Here is a 17,827-nt window from a genome sequence, read left to right as displayed (position 1 = left end):
AAAGTTGGTAATGGATAGGACCTTTCAAGCAGAGTAAGAATACATGAATTTCAGGGCCCTAATACTATCCATCTATATCTGATGGCCAGCTGCTGTATATACAAATGATGACCTTATAGCTGAGAACAGAACTAGACTGCACATACAGGTGCTGCCTAGAGAGAAACCTGACACCTGAAAGTAGTAATTTCAGAAAAGCTTGGCTTTTTTCCTTGCAGCAACAAATGAAACTGAAGTATTCTACCTCACTACAGAACTATAAGTAAAGTAACTACAAGTAGGTGTCAAAATGTACATGTATATTTCAGCTGAAGTTACCATTCATGGAGCCTATGGAGCAACTCAACTGATCAGCTACTAGCTGTCTAAATTAGAGGCTTGAGTTCTTAAAACTTCTTTTGACTGTATTAAATAAATATGCATTTATTCTAATGAGGGTTTAGATATCTAATGAATATACTGATGATTATACATCCAAATTCAAGTATCTAAACCTCAAAACTGCACCTACCATATATACTTGTTTATAACGCCTAGAGAGAGCTATTTCCTAATCAGATCTCCAGTGAAAAACTGCAATGCAAATAGCATAACAGTAATATTTAAGCACAATCAGTATACTTGTTGGAAATGCATTTATTTGATACTGAATAGACTTTCATATTATACTACACTTTCAAAATCTGTGAATGTTGAGTAGCTGTAGAAACTTTACTTTTTAATGGCAGATCATGATGTAATAAAAATCTCTTTTCAAAGCTGCCCCTGACTCAGGACCTGGATCATTTTCTGCAAGAGATGGACACCTTAGTTCTGTTTTTGACGCAGGGATTGTTCTACGCATAGCAGAAATGCATTCGTTTCTTAAAAAGCATTTGGTTCATTATTCAGTGTGTTGTCTTGAGAATTTCCCAGAAGAGTTACATGATGCAGAATTGCCACTTGATAGGCCAGCTGATTCTTCAAAGGTACTTGTTTCTTTTCTAATGTTTCAAAAATATTTATTATACTTGCATTTCACTCAGATTCTTGCTAATTCCAATGGTGAGATTTCTGAGAACACTATAGAAGAATGAAATTCATTATGCAGAGGATTGGCGCAAACCCAAAATCCTGAGGAAGCAGTGATGGTCATACCAAATGCAAATATCCTTGTGTTAAGTCATTCCTGCAAAAATTCTCTCTATCCCATTCCCAGTGTATTTAGACCCTAAAAGATTAGACAGAATGATATTTAAGATTTTGTTAGTTAATTAAGTTGTGTGTGTTATTTGATAGGACTGAGGCTTTTAATCCTGTAGATCTCCATGTTTCATACCAAAAATGTCCTACCAATGTCATTTATATGTACAAGTATCTATATTATTAATTTGGCCTATAATGATTTTCAAAAAATAGACAATTTGTATTTCCTCAGACTTGGTGTGTGCCAATTTTTTTCACTGACTGTCAGCTGGATAGAAAATTAATCTTTTCAGATCTCTGGCTCGCGGACAGCCTGTTTGAGCTTTCAAATATAGGCAGCTCACACTATATTACTCAGAGAAATCTTGATTTGGAATTCTGGAGTCTACTCTGACCCTGCAATATGTTTTGAATATTGAATGAAATTTGTCTTTGAAGATCCAATGTAAGAAGAATTCTCTTCAAAGTTTCTCCATTCCACTTCTCACATTAATAATTATCCTAATACTAAAAAATTAAAGTGACAGGTTACTCTCTATGGTTTATCTTTTACCTGTTATGTTCAGTATTAGATAGATACAGGGGAGCCCTGAGGAGTGAGAACTTGATATCTTATAAAAATGAATTAAAATAATTTTGTGAAAGTAGCTCTTCTAGAGTTGGTGAACTTTCTGCAGTGTTGGACAGCATATCATTACTCATTTCCCAACAAAGAGCTGACTGTGATGCTGAATAAATTGTAAATATATGGTATGTGACATTTATAGAAGCCATCGTATATCAAAAATTATTTTACTCTGTCTAGTCTTTTTTTGACATAATTAGTATTACACTGTCCTAGAATAATAAGCTTCAAAGCTCACTGTCATATTCATGACGGGTGCAAGCTGCATAATCACGTGTTAGCTTCACTGTTGTAGACAGCTAACAAGCATAAAGCTCTTATTTTTTTTTAATTCTAGGCTTCACTGATTTTTATCACAACATTTTTAGAAGGTTTATTCAGAAGGCTGTGTTATTTTAAAAATGTTACTGTAATTTGATACTAGGATTCTTAACAGTACAAATAGGTATAGTTTTTGAAAGAATGATTTTTATGTAAAAGATTGTTTCACTTGCACATCTTTGTAATTCTATTTTTGAATCTTGAAGTATTTTTCAGCTCTGTGTGCCCTGTTGCATTTTGCATGCTTGTTTTTATATTCTACCCCATGATAGTACGTCGTACTGGAAGCACTTAACTAAGTTGGCTGTTTTCAGGCTTTTGAGAAAGTTGAATAGATAAGTATTTTTGTACTTCATTCAGCAACCCTCCAGTTTGCCAACAGGAGTTGTAATATCCTTCGTCAAAAAGATTCATTATAATGTAAATAACAAAAGATGCAGTTTAGTGAAGAAGAAAACATACTACAGGTTTTAGAAAGAAATATATATCATAAAATGCACTTTTTAAAGTTCTATTTCAGGGGCATGGAACAAATTCAGTTATCCCCACCTCCATATATGTGCTTTCTCATAATTCTGTTCACATTCCACGCTAGCAGGATAGTGGGTGATTCATTGCCAAACTAAAGATCCTGAACGTAGAAGATCCTTGTAGTGGGGGGGCGATCCATGCATACCTCATGGCGTACCACAGGTTATGGCTGCTGTTATCACTGCCTCAGTGTTTTGAGTCTGTGGCATGGATCATCCCCAGTTAATTGTCCCATGCGAAACTGAAGAATATCCTTATGCTCAAATGCATGACTTCACCATGCATGGCTTCAGATTTATCTTCACTTCTGTATATTGATGTGAGATGGAACTGGCTTTACAAGTAAGATTATGTCACTGAAAAATCCACCACCTGGGTTTAGTGTCCTGTATCAGTCATGAACAGTATTTTCTGAAAACAAAGTGGTTAAATTCTCCAGCTTTTTTCAGCAATGAACATTCAAAATTGAACTAACTGCCCAGGCAGCTGTCTTCAGTGCCCACATTTTTGAACCAGTCATGGAGGTATTAACAACGTTTTCAAGTACTTCAGCTTTGCCCCACATTCTCACTCTCTGAACTTCTCTGCTCTTTACAGAAATACGTAACACTTTGAAAAGTAGGAAAAGTATGGCACTGCTCAGCTTTTAAATAAAATATTTTATTAAAAAAAAACCCAACTTTTATTCATGAGTAGATATTGGTTTACAATATTTCTCCATTACTTCCCTGGTAAATGACAGTCAAACAGTAACTATCTGATGAACAGTTACTAACTATTAGAACTACTAATTTTCCATACATATTTTAGTAAATGTGACATATTACAAATCCTCACAAATTAAGTGACTGACTTTTCAGAAGGTATCACCCTTTGTTAGTTGCACAGCTAAAAAGAAAACAAATAGGTAAATATCAATAAATCATTAGTTTAACATTTGTCGTGGTTTAACCCACAGCCTCCCCCCCTTGCCGAGGGGGGAGGAATGGGAGGGTAAAAGAATGCCTCCTTCACAGGTTGACCACCCGAGAAGGAGAAAGAATATGTGTAATTGCTAAGCATTTCTATTATATACCTCCCAAAGTATAAAGGTGGTGACCATACTGGGAACATAAACCAGATAAGTTTCATGATCAATAATTCTATTGTGTTACAAGTCATCATCATAAAGTACACTGAGACAAGAACTTTAGCCCAAGCCCCACACTTGAAAAACACTAATACAGCAAATACCAGATCTAAGTAAATTACAACATTCTGAAGCTGTGAGATCAAGAGGAACAACTTTGAGAGCCAATAAATCAGCATTGTGATGAGTGACTATTAATCCGGTCAGATCTGTTGTTATCTCAGCCCCTTCGTGCCCCACGTTGGGCGCCAAAAAGAACTGTCGTGGTTTAACCCACAGCCAGACAGCCTGTTACCCACTCCCCCCCCTTCTTGCCCTCCCCCTACTCCTGGGGGAACGGAGAGGAGAATCAAAAAGAAATGCAACTCCCACGGCTTGAGATAAGAACAGTTTAGTAACTAAGGTACAATACGAATCACCACTGCTACCACCAACGACAACAATGATAAGAGAAAACAGCAAAGGAAAGGAGTACAATACCACGCGCCGAACCGCCAGTCCGACCCGGCCGACCCCCTCCCTTCCGGGTCCCCCCCCAGTTCCCCCCTCGGCATGACGTGCTGTGGTATGGAATACCTCTTTGGTCAGTTTGGGTCAGGTGTCCTGTCTCTGCTTCCTCCCGGCCTCCCCTCCTCCCTGGCAGAGCATGAGACTCACAAAGTCCTTGGCCAAACCAAAACACCATTTTTATCAGCTTTGTTCCGAGCCCGAAAGTCAAAACACAGCACTGCACCAGCTACCAAGAAGGAGAAAAAATGACTGCTGCTGCTAAACCCAGGACACATTCCAATTACTATTTTAATTATCAATATGTATAGCCAAAACATTACTTTTTCAGCACTACGTTTTGTGTGATCAGCATGTCAAGTATTGTCTTTCAGCAGAAAAAGTAATGCCATAAGGAAGATAAGTCAAAGGTAGCAATTGTTGTTACTGTAGATGTCTGTAAGTCAGCCCAGAGGTCCTTTGCATTACCTTTGAAATGTCTCATCATGTGAATTTTGAAAAGCCTTAACTTGCATCCTGGTCAAATGGGCACCTTTTAAAATTACCCATTTACCTAAATAAGCATGCATTTATGTGGGTGTGAAAGTCATACTGATTCTGGTAGGCACTAGATTATAACAGATTTGGCATGTTACACTAGCAAAAAATACAACTCAAAATTTTCTCCTGTTTCAGGTGTCTCCAGGAATATCTTCTCCAGTTTCTGTCATCGCAGAAGCAGAGCGTCAGATGGAGAATAGGGCAGCAAATGCTCCAAATAAGGAAATTAACATTCAGTGGTATATTCCTTCTCTGGCAAAGCCATCCAACAATACAGAGACTAAGGTATAACTGCACCAAAACAGTTCCTTAGGTATTGGAGCAAATTAAGTCTCATTCCCAATGAATATTTGTGTTATGACTGATCAGCTTTTTAATCAAATTATACATATGCTGATTGGCAAGCTGGACAACAGCTGTGCTGCAAACCTGGTATGCAGGACAAACAGAATGCAGGGGTTTTGGACAGTTTTTTCGTGGCAGACCAAAGAAATATTTTGTTGACCATATAATGCTTCCAGGCCATGTTGTATTCATGCCCGTTGCAGATTCATGATGTCTTTAAGACCTCCACTTTGTTAAGTCTGGTTAGAGCTGACAAATGCATTCAAACAATCCTGTTTGGTGGGAAGCTGTTGGAAAATCAAAGATACATTTATACAGTCAGACTAAACATGAAAGATGAGAGAGATTTGAGCAAGAGAAAAAAGCAGCAGACTAAAACATGGAATTTGTTTTATTTTAAAACAAGGGAACAGCATGTATGTAAAATTTCTGCTACTGCAGTAGAAATTCATGGTCTCCAAATTTTTGGGCAGATCAGATCAGGATTAAATTTTCTACTAGACCGTTTTCTTCTCTATTAGTAAGCCTAGAAAAGAGAAAGCTGTGTGGAGACCTCATAGCAGCCTTCCAGTATCTGAAGGGGGCCTGCAAGGATGCAGGGAGGGACTCTTCATCAGGGACTGTAAGTGACAGGAAAGGGGATAATGGCTTCAAACTTAAACAGGGGAAATAAAGCTTAGATATAAGGAAGAAATTGTTTACTGTGAGGGTGGTGAGGCACTGGAACAGGCTGTCCACAGAAGTTGTGAATGCCTCATTTGTGGCAGTGTACAAGGCCAGGCTGGACAGGACCTTGAGCAGCCTAGTCTAGTGGGAGGTGTCCCTGCCCATGGCAGGGGGGTTGGAACTATATGATTGTAATATATTTTCTAACCCCAGAACCATTCTGTGATTCTATGACAGAAGCCCTGTGAAATTAGTGCATACAAGATACTTTTCAATGCAGTTTTGCAGGTTACTTTATCACTACCTTACAGATCCTTAGATGCAGAGAGAACTCGGGAAAAAATGTAATATGTGAATGCTGTAATCTTGACATTCTCCATGTAGTCAAATTATTCAGGGAAGAATATTTTCAATCATAATAGAAAACTATTTCAGTGAAAGATGAGAACATTCTATTTCATTTTCTTGTGCTCTTATATCGATACAGTTTTTTTAGATTGGTGAGTTATGTGATTTAAACCTAGTATGAGGACAGCCATGCACAGGGCCATATAGCACACTTAACTAATTACACAGGGCCTTGGGAAATTCAGCCTACCTGAAGTTAGAACTCTGGACATGAGCATAAGTGGAATTCATTGACCAGGATCAGGACAACACTAGGATTTTGATGGTGACTCTGTGGGGTATAATTAAAATTTTAACCATATAAATTATATGCATAATTAAATTGCTTAAAAACCTATTAAAACTGACGATATCACAAATTCATGTGAGTCCACACTCTCCCCTTTTTGGAAAGTCAGTTATCTAAGTCTTCATCAGTACACTGTGTATGATAGTAACTGTAATCTAGTATAAATGAAATAGCTCAGGTCTATGATACCCTACTGCATTACAGCTCACTGATTCCATCTCTTTTACAGGTTTTGCTGCTTTATGCTTATAATACAGAGCCTGTCAAGATTAGTGACATCAAGAATTTCAGTTCAACGTCTATATTTTCAGGCCACTTGTGGATTCCATTGTCTAGGTAAATAATCACTGACTTTATCCTGTTATTTCATGCTACCTTAAAGATCAGTCAACCACTTGACTTAGAAAGCTGTAAATCCTTAAAAACATTCATATTTGCGTTTCAGAGGTTCTTCACTATAAAAACTCTAAGGTGTTGTACACAGCATTAAACCCATCCAACATATGCCTTTTCAGTACATTATCATTTTAGTTTTGATTCTTAAAGAACTGAGTAAAATAGGCTCATTACATTACACTGGCATAGAAGCTTAAGAAAACACTAGCAAATCTAAGAAGCAGCCCCAGCAGTCATTCCCACTCTCTCACTGGATCAGCTACATTCTCCATCCCATATTACAACTCTGAGCGTGCAAAAATGTTTCTTAGTTTTACCCTAGACTCAGACTTTGCTTTTACATCCTGTGACATTTTCCATTACATCTTCCTTGTCATTCATCTAGCCTCAGAACTTTTGGAAATGCTAAACAGATGGAGGGGAAGGAATAAAGGGGCAAGAAAAGTTGGAGCCCCTGCCACCCTTGTGCTGGCTGGATGAGAAAATCTTTTCCTAACAAGTCATTCTGAAAATACGTCTTTCCATTTTTAATGCAAAAAGCGAATGCATTACATATTTCCACTGTCTTTAATGGAAAACTTCTTTTTGTAAATTTATGAGTTTAGTCTTGACAGAAAATGTAGAACATATTCAATACGTAATAAAAGCGAGGTCAGTTTAATTAAAACCCTCAAACATCAAATATTGTTACTTATAACAGCAACAATGAAAAATCTCTTCTTTCAGAATTATTTGTTTACAGAGGGAGCTATGTAATCTGAAGCAGCAAGTTGAGGTGTTGATGCAAAGTTCTAAAAGCTTGTCTTCAGCTTCAGAACCCACATGGTTCCTTGAACAAAGTGAAACTTTGGAAACAACTCCTTCAAAAACCCCCGAAACAAATTTTGCAAAAGTGCATCTTGATGAAAAAACAGAAGTAAGTGAGAACAGCTCTGTTCTTAAATATGCCTGACTTTATTCAAGATGTCTGTTTGGTGAAATAAATGATGACAGGTAAGTTAGAAGGCAAACAAAAGATTAAAATTCCCTCACCCCTTTCAAGCACTGTTGAAGTATTTTCACTTTTCATTTAATATTTAACTCTTCCTTGTATATTGCTTGTCACTTTACAAAAATGTCAGGCATCTTCAACCTTCCACTTGAAAATAAAGGCCACACCTTCAAGTAGATAGATTTGAAAATTGATGCCTAATTTAAAATAATCTCTGTCTGGAAATGCTTGGCAAAGTGTTAAATTAGTATGGTGATCAACCCAAAAGTGCTTTTTAAAAATCATTTGCACATCTCCAATACAAAATGGGCAGTGACAGTTTCTGAAATAAGAACCTTCTAATAATGTTACTGAGACAGGACTAAGACTGGCAGTGAATTTATTTTCATTTTTCTATGCCACCTTCCTCTTTTCTTTTTCTTAGCAAAGCTGCATATGGTCCACAACCAAGTAACTTCCCCCCCCCATACACACACACAAAAGAGGTAATTTCAGAATTTTCCATGTGGTCTGTTTGAGATAATGTCATTGGAATAGAATGTTGCCACAGCATAACTGCTGCTTGATAAATGCCAAGGCAAAATAGACGTTTATTTTCAAAGTGGGAGACATTTATCATATGACAGGATTCTCTTTATATCTATTATATGAAATGATTAATGATGTAGAGGCTGTCATTTTGTCTGATGGATGCTGTGAAACAGTGACAATTGTGCACTGTGCCATTATTACGAGGCTGTATTTTGACCAGCCTGGAGAACAAACAATGTTTTGGCCAATTGCAGTGTTTTCAGGGGGGTAGACAGAGCCATCCTTTAGTGGGTGCTTCTGATTACCTAAGGGTTTTGCTCAAACTTTCATTAATATATGAAAGTAATTGGAAAAACAATGTTTAGAATACTAGTAAAATTCACATGCCATGCATTATGCATGTATAAATATCATCTTGTTGGAGTGTTTATTCATAACATCTTTAGTAAATACATAGCAAAAGTATGCTCAGCCACTGGATTTAATACTTGCACCAGGGGCAATTTTGCCTCAGTTGAAACTGCAAGGTTAGGGCACTTGTGTTTGTATATCAAACACAACTGTTTGTGTTGCAGAAAATTTATATTCATAAGCTAAGGTTTATTTTGTGGTAAATTCAATTAAAACAACCTAAAACTTGATTGTTCTGAAAAATGTTGTAAAGCTAAGTAATCTGTTAGCTTATCCGAGGAGACTGATAGTACAACATTAGATTTGTCTTGTTTTATACTACTAGGAAATGGCCAAAAAGTGTTTATCTGAAGTCAAAGCACTGCTGTCTATTGTTCCAGCCTTGTCCTTGCCAGTAACTGAGGTATGCTCTTCTCCTTAATAGTAAAAATCTGTTTTCTGAAGTAAAACAATTGTTCAGTTAAACTAAAACATGGATTATAGTGTTATGTTCCCATTTTTTTTCTCATACATTGTTGGGCTTTCCATCTGGCTTTTATTTTTTTGTGTTTATAAATGAAATACAAATGTGTATGATTGCAAACTATGAATACCTTCACTGTTTATTAGGATTACCATTTTATAATATATATATATACTTATAAAACTGTATTAAAAATTAATCTCACTCACAATGGGTTCATCTAGATTATGCACCGTTCTCTGGTCACTGTTTGCACAGACTGTAGTGAAATTCCATGGTACAATTGCCAAATGTAATTTCCTTCCATCCCAGTGATTTTACAGTTATTCAGGCTTTCTTTCCATTTTCTTTAACTTTCTCTGTCCTGCCCATGACATGTCCTGAGAGATAGCATGCCATTTTTTTTGTCTGAGCTGTTGTATTCTTGTTACCAAGTTGTAGTCAGTATCCCAGAGGAGACTATGGGAACAGCAGGCAGCAAGTGTCCAGTGTTCTCAGCCACCCTAAGAGGATCAGGAGAGGACCCTAGCTGCCAGGGCCCAAGGAACTCCAAGGAAGATTTTCGAATCCACTGTGACATGTTACACACTGCCCAGTGACATGGACAGTGGGATTGAGTGTGCCCTCAGCAAGTTTGCCCATGACACTAAGCTGTGTGTTGATGGGTATACTGGAGGGAAGGGATGTCATCTGAAGGGATCCTGACACATTTGAGAAGTGGGCCAATACCAACTTCTGTGCTGGGAAAATTGAGGCCATTCAGCCTGGAGAAGAGAAGGCTGCATGGAGACCTCACAGCAGCCTTCCAGTATCTGAAGGGATCCTACAAGGATCTCTTCATCAGGGACTGTAGTGATAGGACAAGGGGTAATGAGTTTAAACTTAAACAGAAGTTCAGGTTAGGTGTAAGGAAGAAGTTCTTTACTGTGAGGGTGGTGAGGCACTGGAACAGACTGCCCAAGGAAGTGGTAAATGTTCCATCCCTAGCAGTGTCCAAGGCCAGGTTGGACAGAACCTTGGGCAACATGGTCTAGTGTGAGGCATCCCTGCCCATGGCAGGGAAGTTGGAACTATATGATCTTAAGGTCCTTTCTAACCCTAACCATTCTATGATCCTACATCATGCCCACTTCCCCCTTGCCACAAATCCTCAAACATCTTGCCTGTAATTGTTCACAATGGAATTATAATGTATAATGCATCCACTGTACTCTTCAAGCGAGACAGCTCTTCCTGCTGCAAGAGAATCCTGAGTTTTATCTGGGAACAGTTTGGGTAGTGGCCTATCTGTAATGCTGTCCTGTGCATCCTTCAGTCTGGTACCTAAGAGTGCATGCTTCCCTTTTATGCATATTGCACCATTCTTGTCACCCCTTGTTATCCATCCTGAAGGTCTCTCCTAAATGACTCCGAGACCTTCATATCACTCCATCTGGATTTATCAGTGCATAAAAATACTCACACACTCATTCTCCAAAGCTACACTTTTCGCAGTTCCACAGAACTATCTTCCATGGTACAGAGATTTGACAGATACCTAGGGATAGGTACAGCTCAGCTTTCCTGAATCACATGGGTCTCCTGGACCTGTTTTAAATTCTTGTGAATTCCTCTTCACTTTGCCTGCTTCTATTTGTGGGTCTATGATGAAAGTGAAGGAGCAGATTTAGTGTTGTACTTTCAATAAGAATACGATGTTAACTGCACTGCTTTACTCAGGGTAAATGCCACAACAAGCTAAAATGATTCAACAGGTGGAACAATGGGCTTTCCATCACAAAGTTTCAGATAGAGACTTCAAAATGAGATTCTGTTAGATACGGCATATTTGGTTGAGCAAGGGAAGCCTAATCCTTCAAGATGCTGAGTATCTTCATTCTTCTCTAATGCCAACAGAACTTGCAGAGAGCTCAGCACTTCATTATATGTAGCATATTTCTACGTAGTATTTCCAAAATTCCAAGCAAGCTGTATGTGTGCATTACCCAGGCTTCTTGGCTAAAGGTGGAAAGATCAAAGTGGGACTAGAAATACCATAGGGTAATACATTCCTTTGTATTCAAACACACAGGAGAAGACAGTAGATACATTGCTTATATGTAGCTTTACATCATGTTTCCTAACATGCACTTTTTTGTTGCTCATATTCTTGTGAATTAATTGGGCAAAGTCGGTTCTAATTTATGATATTTGTTTTCTCATTCTCTGAGCTGTCACACTTTAACTCTTACCATGTTTCCAACTTCTCTTCTTTGATTCTCTTTTTTTCTGTCTGTGTGTTCTACAGTGCTTTTGATCCAGCAAGTGGAAAAAGTGCATTCTTACTGAATTATTCATTGAGAATTATCTGACTCTTCATGTTTTTAAGAATAAAAATTGATCAGCTGGCTTGTTTTTAAAGCTACTTCATGAATAGTTATCTTCTTCAGGGAGATAATATAGTGTTTGGCAGTTCCAATCTTAAATTTTAATTTTATATATAAAATAATTGCATTAAAAAATAACCTCTCTAGATAGCTTATTCCAAGCTTCCCTTTCTTTAGTTAGTTCTTCTGAGTGTCTAAATCAGCTCAATAGTTCTCCATGTCCATGGACATGGAATTGTATCTGACTAAGGATGTCAAAAACAATTCTTCAAATGCATGAATAATAAGAGGAAAACTAGGGAAATTGTGGGCCTTCTACTGAATGGATCAGGGACCATGGTGACAGAGGGTGTAGAGAATGAAAATATAATGAATGCCTTTTTTACTTCAGTCTTTAATGCTAAAGCCAGCCCTCAGGAATCCCTGACCCAAGAAACCAGTGAGAAGGTCTGGAGAAAGGAAGTCTTTCCCTTGGTTGAGGAGGAGTGGGTGAGAGATCATTTAGGTGACTGAGCATTGGAACAGGTTACCCAGAGAGGTTATGGAGTCTCCTTCACTGGGGATACTCAAGAGCTGCCTGGGCACAATCCTGAGTTAATGTGCTCCAGGAGAGCCTGCTTGAGCAGGGAGGTTGGATTAAATGACCTTCAGTGGCCCCTTCCAACCTCAGCCATTCTGTGATTCTGTGATTCATTAACTATAAATTTTAGTTGAGGCAATTAATATTTCTAACTTTTTCTTTGGTTTTAGGTCAGAAATCTGGCTTTAATATGGAGATATTTGTATATGTGTACTTTTTGGTAACTATAAGCTTAATAGATTTTTTTTCCTGTTTTCTTTCTTTTTTCCAGATCCCATTTGATGTTACTTTGCAGTCAATAGCAAATTTGGAAGCTATGTTTGATCCTGCCAATGGCTGTATAATAACTGAAGAAAGTCTTTTTAATTGGATCATTTCTTTGTTTCACTAAATTCTATTTTTGCAATTGAATCGGTTGCTGAGTGCTACAGATTTAGACTTAACTTCTTGTGTTAATGAAGCAACCTCATTAATCACACTAGGATACTGTGTTTTATAATTTTTATCTCGTTTCTAATGATTTAAAATTAATAGTTTAAAAAATTAAAATACATTTTTAGGAATTAAGTGTATTAAAAGCAGTTCCTTAATAAGAGGTTTAAAAAATTGATTTTCTCAATCATCTATAATTAAGCGAGTTTGATGGGGGTTTTCTAGCTTCTCAGTAGTTTCTTATTGTTTAGAACAGCTGCATAGGCTTGTAGCCTTCAGCATCTGCTAATAGATACTGCTTTTTCCCTGAAGCTTTATTCTCATCAGCAATTTAATTGCTTTTGCAGTTATTAAAAGTTGGTTTTATTTCTGAGGTTGAGAATTACTTTCTTTTTTGGCTTCGTCACTGAGTTTGCTCTTTTACACTTCTATTGGGAAACTGGCACTTCAGACTTTTGTATCTTAAACACAACGCATGTTGTGGAGGGTGAAAATGATTGTTCAGATGACTTCATAATTTCAAAGCATTTTTCTGCAGGGAAAAAAAATCCAGCAACCACCCCCCCAAAACAAACAAACAAACAAACAAACAAACCACAAACAAACCCAAACCAAAACCAACCAACCAAACAAAAAAATCCAGTAAAAAAAAAAAAAAAAAAAGATACAATATAGAACGTTTTTGGTCTTCATTCTAAAAAGCTAACAAAACCTCTGTTTATATTGTGAATGCTTTAAATGCTATTTTAAAATGCTGAAAAAACCCTAATGAGTGCCAACAACAGCCACCTGAGGTAGTATGTTTGTCCCAGTGTTAGAGATGGGGAATTTGACACAAAGAAGTGAGTCAGTTTAACAAGCCTGCACAGGACAGTGCTCATGGCCCTCTGGTTTTGCTCCCATCACAAGGCCAGGCACTCCTTCAATAGTTACAATAATTTGAAACAGACAGCAAAAAAAAAAAACACCCAGGATGTTTGAGCAGGAGTCCTGTGGAATACTATGCTTCTATGTAGCCATGAATAACAAGGATTTTAATGATGAACAGTTAACCAGCCATTCCTGGGTTCAGTTTTGGTGAAAAATAAACAATTGGGTTGAACTGTCAGGCCCTTTCACTTCAGTCAGTCCCTCCCTGTGCTGTAGCCAAGTGATACAACAGTAACATATTTTGAGCTATTTGGAAACTGCAGATTTACCTTGGCTTGTGCTTTCAGAGAAATATTACCCGATTGAAAGAAGTTTCCTTTGTGGAGAGACAGAGAGGGAGAGGTAAAAGATTCAGCATAATTATCTTAAATGTTGTCGGTAGCAGAAAGAAATGGGGTGAGAATTTTCTACTGTTTTCTTTATTCCTATATAAGAAAGAAGACTGGATGCATTATTTGTGTTATGTGCAGCTTTTTAGAAGTTGTGCTTTTTTTTTTATTTTGTGTAGTCTTTTCTGGAGTGCTGAAGGTAGTAGAAAAACTAGAAGGATTATGATACGACAAAAAAAAAAGTAAAAACTGAGTAATTGATAAGGAAAGCATATTTGTCAACAATTTTAAAACTGAATTAGAATGGTTATTTAACTCAACTGCCTAACAGCCAGTTTGGAGAAGATATTCCTTAGTATTATTCTTTCAATTAAAAGGATTTATTCTTCTGCAGGTCTTCAAAAAGCAGGAAAGATAAAAATTGACATCAGTCATTTTTCTTTTACAAGGAACAAGTAGAAAATTTCAGCTTTTTTTTTTTTTTTTTTAAAAAGAACACTACTCAATCTTTCCTTGTGCTTTGTAAAAAGTATAAACCTTCCTTTTGATTTTTGGGGTCACCTTGAGGATTATCATAGGACTTGCGCAGCTTAATTAGTATTCGTAAAACACCATATAGCACCAGGTGAAAATGGAAGTAAAGTTCTATTACGGATGAGGTGTTTCTTCAGTGCTGCCAGTCTGGACCTTGGTATAATTCCTATACTTGAAAGAGAAATATTAAATAAAATCCTTTACATATGCATTTAAAATACATTACACTTTCTAAGACATTTTTGTTGAAACAAAAATAGTATCCTTCCATCTCCCTTAACACACTGCAGTAAAATAATAACATTGAAATGTTGACCTCACTGTATCCATAGCAGCAGATTTTACTCTAAAATATAAACATGGGATTAAGTATTCAATTCAGGTTTCAAAAGAAAGCATTTTTATTTTCGCATATAATTAAACTCTTTAGTTAAAATCTGTTTGTAAGAAAGGAAGCTCGTATCTAAATGTCTCCAGTAATTGCACAGAAAAAAAAAAATACACCTAATTGCAAAGTAAATTGCTTCTTGGTTTATGTATTATAGTAGTTTGGGTAGGTTTTTCCTTTCCAACCAAAGCAGACTAAAGCTTTCAATATGTGAGACTAGAATAAATATGTGTCAGCACCATGCTCAATTATATTTCTATAGAAGACTCGTCTCTGTCACTCTCTCCAAAATTAAAAAGGAAGAGGGGAAAGGCACCTTTCTGGATTTCAGTCTGAAATGTATATGAAGGTCTGCTCTGTGATCTGTCCTGTACAGCACCACCGAAGGGCTACGTGCCGCCTCGACAGCTTTGAACCACTGGCATGTTTACCAAGTCTTTTCAAATTTTAACTGAAATGTTTCTCTATTCCACATCTGTGAAAGGAATGGGTATCTGATAAACTGTGGGATGGGGCAAGGAAATAGAGAGAGAAGCAGCATTGTGGGGACAAACTGAAAGGATTCTGAAATGAATGATATTTTATCTTCAGTGCATCCCCTGGGTGAGGGATGAGAAGGATTCTACAGGGAACTAAAGAACTGTAAAAAGAAGTGGTTGGTTTGTTGGTTTTTTTTTAAATTCCTTTGGCATTGTCTGTTCTGTGAACTGAATGAAGTAAGCATCCTGAGAACAAAACAGGCTTCTGGTCCTGTAAGTAATAACTGCATCATCGAGAATGTGCTAGGGCTCAAACTGAAATGGACAGGGAGTTTGACAGGTCTGAATGGGGTTTAGAATACTTCATTTTTCAAATACTATTTCAGTATAGTTTTTAAGTTGTATTGCTGCCTTGGTAGAGAGTTGCATATTCAAGACCCTCATGGTACTTGTTTCAAGCCTATAAATATGTAGCAAACTGAAATTATTTCTGGTTAAATTAATTTTATGATATGGAAACTGGCAATTTTGAACAGATTTATTCATCTGTATATGTCTGGGTTTTAAATTCCACTACAGCTCCAATTCATGCTCATTTCTTGTTGGCCTAACTATTTATCCAGTTTTTGGATGACATCAAGCTAACAAATAATCCTCCTAATTAGCCTCCCTATGCCTCAGTTTCTTTATCTGAAGATAGCAGTAATACCCTCATCAGTGAGATATTTGAAGTTTTCTGCATCAACATTTAGAAAATATTTTCAGATTCTTGAATGAAAGATGCAGGGAATTATTGTGAAAGTTGTTATTCAATTGAGACAGAATGTAAAGGGATAGTCATTTGTTTCCAAATCCATTTTCACTGAGATACAAGAAGAAAGATCTTATAAAGAATAATGATGGAACTAGAATTAATTGTTGGAATTACAGGCTAATATGCTGAACTAATTAAGCCAGCAAAGAGATCCATTTATGTTTGCCAAAGATTTTCTTTGAGTTAAAGATACCGAGTACATCATCAAATGAGAGAAATCAAAATATGAAACATGGGTTAATCTTTAAAATAGAGTGGGTGAAAGGGTCCAGAGGCAAGTGCCGAAGTCAAATATTTACCACTGCAATTTAATTTTCCACTTTGAAACCCCAGAGATAATTAGAATTATTCTCATTTGTCTCCCATGTCAACATGATTTAGGATTCTACTTAATGTGCAAAGAAAGTACAAAAATCTCAGTGTCACACAGTGGAAAACCAGAATATGCTACATGAGAAGTCATCGCAAGGTGATGGGCCTGGCTCTGTAGCCTCTCCTAGCTGTGCTCAGGACAGCTGTAAGGGTGAAGCTTTGTGAAGAGTCGTGCACCTTCAGGGTGGGTTTAGCTCCTGGCCTGACATCCAGAATTGAAAAGAATGTTTCAGCAGCTACCAAAACCCAGCAATATCCTAGGGAAAGCTCCTTGCTTCCTGGCAGTCATGTGTCTCCTTGCCAAGGCCTGGGGAGGTCAGCACATGGAACTTTGTCGATTACAGCCTTGCACAATTGCTTGGAATGCCCTGCCTTGCATAGGCGGCCTTCACCCTTCACCGCAACAGTACCAACTCTGCTTTAGGAACTGGGCTTCTTGCTGTGGTGCCTTTCCCGAAGATGGTACACCAAGGTATCCCAGTGATTTCTTATAAATACCAGCAAGAAATACTGCAGTCACTGGCATAGAAAATGCCAACAGAAGTCCTAGATTTAATTGAGGAGGTAAAGAAGAAGCAAAAAAATGCTGGTCATGTTTACTTAAAAACCTGAAAATCATTAATTGTTCAACTTCAAGGCTTCAGGGCTTGGAAAACAGGTACTCACCTACCTGCCTGTAAACACAGCTACACTCCACAGTGAGAAGAAAAAAAGCTAGAGGATAATGTTACAGGAAAGAAAAATCTTTACCTTCAGTGTATTGGATATAGAACAGAATAATGAGTATTGGCCTTAGAAGTAAAACGTTTGGTTTAAAGTCAAATCAGGCGAGTAAAGTGGAGTGGGGGTACAAGACTTCCGGGAATGCTGTACATCCCTTAAGACTCAGATAACAAATGATAGATGATCTAAAAATGACTAATGACTGGTTAATGAGGATTAACAGTTGCAATAAGAATGTGCACCTCCTTGCTGTAGGGAAATACTAATGGTACTTTGTATAACAATGACATGAAGGGTTTGTTTTTTTTTTTCCCTGATTCTGAGTTCACTTATACAGACTAGAAATTAAATGAACTTGGGAAATCAAAACTTCTTTGGCAAAGGAAAGTGAAAGGGGTATTTTGGATATTCCAGTCCTGAGGGGTATACAAGGTGAAGACTCATTTGAAACCAGATCTCTGTAGAAACAGTTTTGCTACAGTTTTCATGTCTAATATCCCTTTAAAGACAATCTTCTACTGAATAATTTTCTACTTAGCTTT

At 37.3% G+C, this 17,827-nt stretch overlaps 1 protein-coding gene across 2 annotated transcripts in view; it reads left to right on the top strand.

Moving 5' to 3' along the window:
- The window catches only part of CFAP54 (cilia and flagella associated protein 54), a 118,354-nt gene extending 105,268 nt beyond the window's left edge, over positions 1 to 13,086 (top strand). The window contains exons 64-69 of one of the 2 annotated variants that reach the window (XM_061351232.1): positions 760 to 968; positions 4,974 to 5,123; positions 6,776 to 6,882; positions 7,669 to 7,858; positions 9,201 to 9,278; positions 12,556 to 13,086. In XM_061351232.1, the coding sequence (XP_061207216.1) occupies positions 760 to 968; positions 4,974 to 5,123; positions 6,776 to 6,882; positions 7,669 to 7,858; positions 9,201 to 9,278; positions 12,556 to 12,675 (854 nt within the window). In that variant the 3' untranslated portion in view covers positions 12,676 to 13,086. The remainder of the gene's footprint in view (positions 1 to 759; positions 969 to 4,973; positions 5,124 to 6,775; positions 6,883 to 7,668; positions 7,859 to 9,200; positions 9,279 to 12,555) is intronic. The other variant, XM_061351233.1, reaches the window with a different exon arrangement.
- Positions 13,087 to 17,827: the final 4,741 nt, after the last annotated feature.

Source organism: Neopsephotus bourkii, unplaced genomic scaffold (assembly GCF_033783945.1).
Source record: "Neopsephotus bourkii isolate Nb327-2 ecotype Australia unplaced genomic scaffold, CSIRO-AGI_Nbou_v1 NB_567, whole genome shotgun sequence".
NCBI lineage: Eukaryota > Metazoa > Chordata > Aves > Psittaciformes > Psittacidae > Neopsephotus > Neopsephotus bourkii.
The sequence above is the reverse complement of the archived record's forward strand: the minus strand, read 5'-3'. Positions and strand labels throughout refer to the sequence as shown.